General features: G+C 45.7%; 1 protein-coding gene across 1 annotated transcript; it reads left to right on the top strand.

Annotated features, from left to right (window-relative positions):
• Positions 1 to 487: 487 nt before the first annotated feature.
• On the top strand, positions 488 to 1,525 carry LOC133929498 (late embryogenesis abundant protein Lea14-A-like). The gene is made up of 2 exons (XM_062376269.1): positions 488 to 989; positions 1,090 to 1,525. Exons 1-2 carry the CDS (start codon positions 769 to 771, stop codon positions 1,337 to 1,339), a joined length of 471 nt encoding a protein of 156 aa, XP_062232253.1. The 5' UTR covers positions 488 to 768; the 3' UTR covers positions 1,340 to 1,525.
• The last annotated feature ends 1,037 nt before the right edge of the window (positions 1,526 to 2,562 follow it).

Below are 2,562 nucleotides of genomic sequence, written 5' to 3'. Positions count from 1 at the left end.
TTTTCCGTGAGATTCTACATCGGCGAAGATAAAAAAAAAAATACTAGGTGATGGTGAAAAAGAGCTAAGCGACAAACAAGATTGTTTTTATGGGATCCGGGTGGTATTTTACCACATCAGCTTGGATGAGTATCATTTTAGAAGTTGTCATCCTATGTAATGGTAAAAAAATAAGTAACCGTTGAGATTAAATTGGGTCCGAGAGATTGGTTGGTCCTCTACTAGAAGGATGAGACGGAGACAAGTTGGTTCGATGTTTGGAGTAATTTTCTAATCAGCAACTTGGTTCGATGTTTTGACTTTAAAATCGACCCTCTAATCTAAAGGAGAACGATAGTGTGCCAAGAAAAGCTTTGTTTTCATGCAGAGATGCGATCGGCACCTGCAGGCAGCAGATAAGAACCGCGCGAGATGCCGATTCAGCACCGTCCATTCCGAATTTCCGCCGCATGGGGGCTCCCGCCCGCTTTATGGAATTCCCCTCGCGGCACATCAAATTTACAGGCACCGACGCGCGATTTGCCAAATTTTCACGTACCAAACCAAGGCGGCAACAACCCACTGGGATGATCGGATTCCACGCGGCTCTGCACGTGCTGCCCACTCCGCGCACCGTGTCCTCCTCCTCCGGTATAAACGCGCGCGGCGATGTTTCCTTCCTTCAGCCATTCCGCGCCTTGCTGCACCACCACCACCATCTAAGATCCCACCAAACTGCACAGGGAGATCGAGCAAGGAGGAGGAAGAGAACGCCGCAGCTGCAGAGCCATGGAGGGCCACCAGAAGCAGAGCCTGATGGACAAGGCCAAGGGGTTCTTGGCGGAGAAGATCGCGCACATCCCCAAGCCGGAGGCGTCGCTGGACGGCGTGTCCTTCAAGGGCATGGACCGCGAGTGCATCACCCTGCACAGCAACGTCAACGTCTCCAACCCCTACGACCACCGCATCCCCATCTGCGAGGTCACCTACACCCTCAAGTGCGCCGGCAAGTACGTATCTTCCCTTTCTTTCGGGGTCAGCTCATTTCTTATTAGTTGCGTGGGTGATAAACTGCTCATCGTGTGGCGATGGATCGATGCATGCTTGCAGGGTTGTTGCGTCTGGCACGATGCCCGACCCGGGGTGGATCGCGGCGAGCGACACGACCAAGCTGGAGATCCCGGCCACGGTGCCGTACGACTTCCTCATCTCGCTGATGAAGGACGTGGGCAGGGACTGGGACATCGACTACGAGCTCCAGGTGGGGCTCACCGTCGACCTCCCCATCGTCGGCAATTTCACCATCCCACTCTCCAGCAGCGGCGAGTTCAAGCTCCCAACTTTTAAGGACTTGTTCTAATCAAGCTCCCAACCGAGACTATATCTTGCAAATAATGTCAGCTCTTCTGTTCCAGTTCTACTACGACCACATATCGGCAGAACTGAACAGGTCCTGTGTGGGATTAATTGTGCCTTATTTTATGAAGGAATTGTTTGCCTTGATGCGATCGATTGCATCGTTCTATAAACTTCTTTTTACGAAGGATTTGTTTGTGTTGATGTTTTAAAAGAATGAATTACTTCAGGGCTCGTTTGCTGTGGCAAGAAGAGCCTGGTGTGAGAAAATATCATCTCGTCAATCAGGATACAATGTGTCTTCCAAAAGGACCAGGGTGATCTGGGTAGCCCTAGATCTGGATACTATGAATATTTGTCTGTTTGGGAAAATGGATTTGGAAATTAGAAATTGAAAAGGTTGTTAGCAAAATCTGCTAAGGAAAAATACATAAAAAAACCAAACTATGTCTCCGGTTGAGCACAAGAAGGGTTTATCTCAGTCCTGGAGAAATTTAATTGAAGTTAAAGATGCTTTCTATCAATTCCGCTCTAGGAAAATAAGTAATGTAGCGTAGCAGGTTTTGGGTACCAGGTTTTGGGAGGATGTATGGCTTGATGGAGCCATCTTAGCTTCACTTTTTTCAAGATTGCATAATCTTACCTTCTCCAAAAACATCTAAGTAGTCTAGGTGTTTATAGAAGGTTGGGGTTGTATACGGTTCAGACGTCTTCTCCGGGGGACACTCTTATGTTGTGGGAACAATTGAAACAAAAATGCAGTGATGTTCATTTATCTGAAGATACCGATCCATTGGTGTGGAACTTGACTGCCACTCTGTCAGTGGCACTTTACAGTAAAATATTTCTATCTAGCAATGAAAAATTCCCAGGTGGCCTTTCCCTACAAATTCTTAAGGAAAATAAAATAACCCTTTAAATCAATATTTTCCTTTGGTTGATACTAAAGAATAGTATTTTGACCAAAGATAATCTCATTAGAAGGGGCTGGAAAGGTAATAAAATTGTTATTCCCGTGGTAGAGACGAGACGATCAATTTTAATGTCCAATGGCTAAATTTACTTGGTTTGTTATCCAATGTGCTTTCAGTTTACCAAGCACACCACAATCAATGCATCAACATGGATAATTTTTTGCAGACTTTTTCAAAAAACCAAAAAATGTTTGGGCTATTTGGAAAACCCGAAATACAACATGTTTAAAAAAAAACTACAAAGAGACCCAAC

The sequence above is a fragment of the Phragmites australis genome, chromosome 9, assembly GCF_958298935.1.
Source record: "Phragmites australis chromosome 9, lpPhrAust1.1, whole genome shotgun sequence".
NCBI classification, from domain to species: Eukaryota; Viridiplantae; Streptophyta; class Magnoliopsida; order Poales; family Poaceae; genus Phragmites; species Phragmites australis.
Note: the sequence above shows the minus strand (reverse complement) of the source record. Positions and strands in the feature narration are given on the sequence as shown.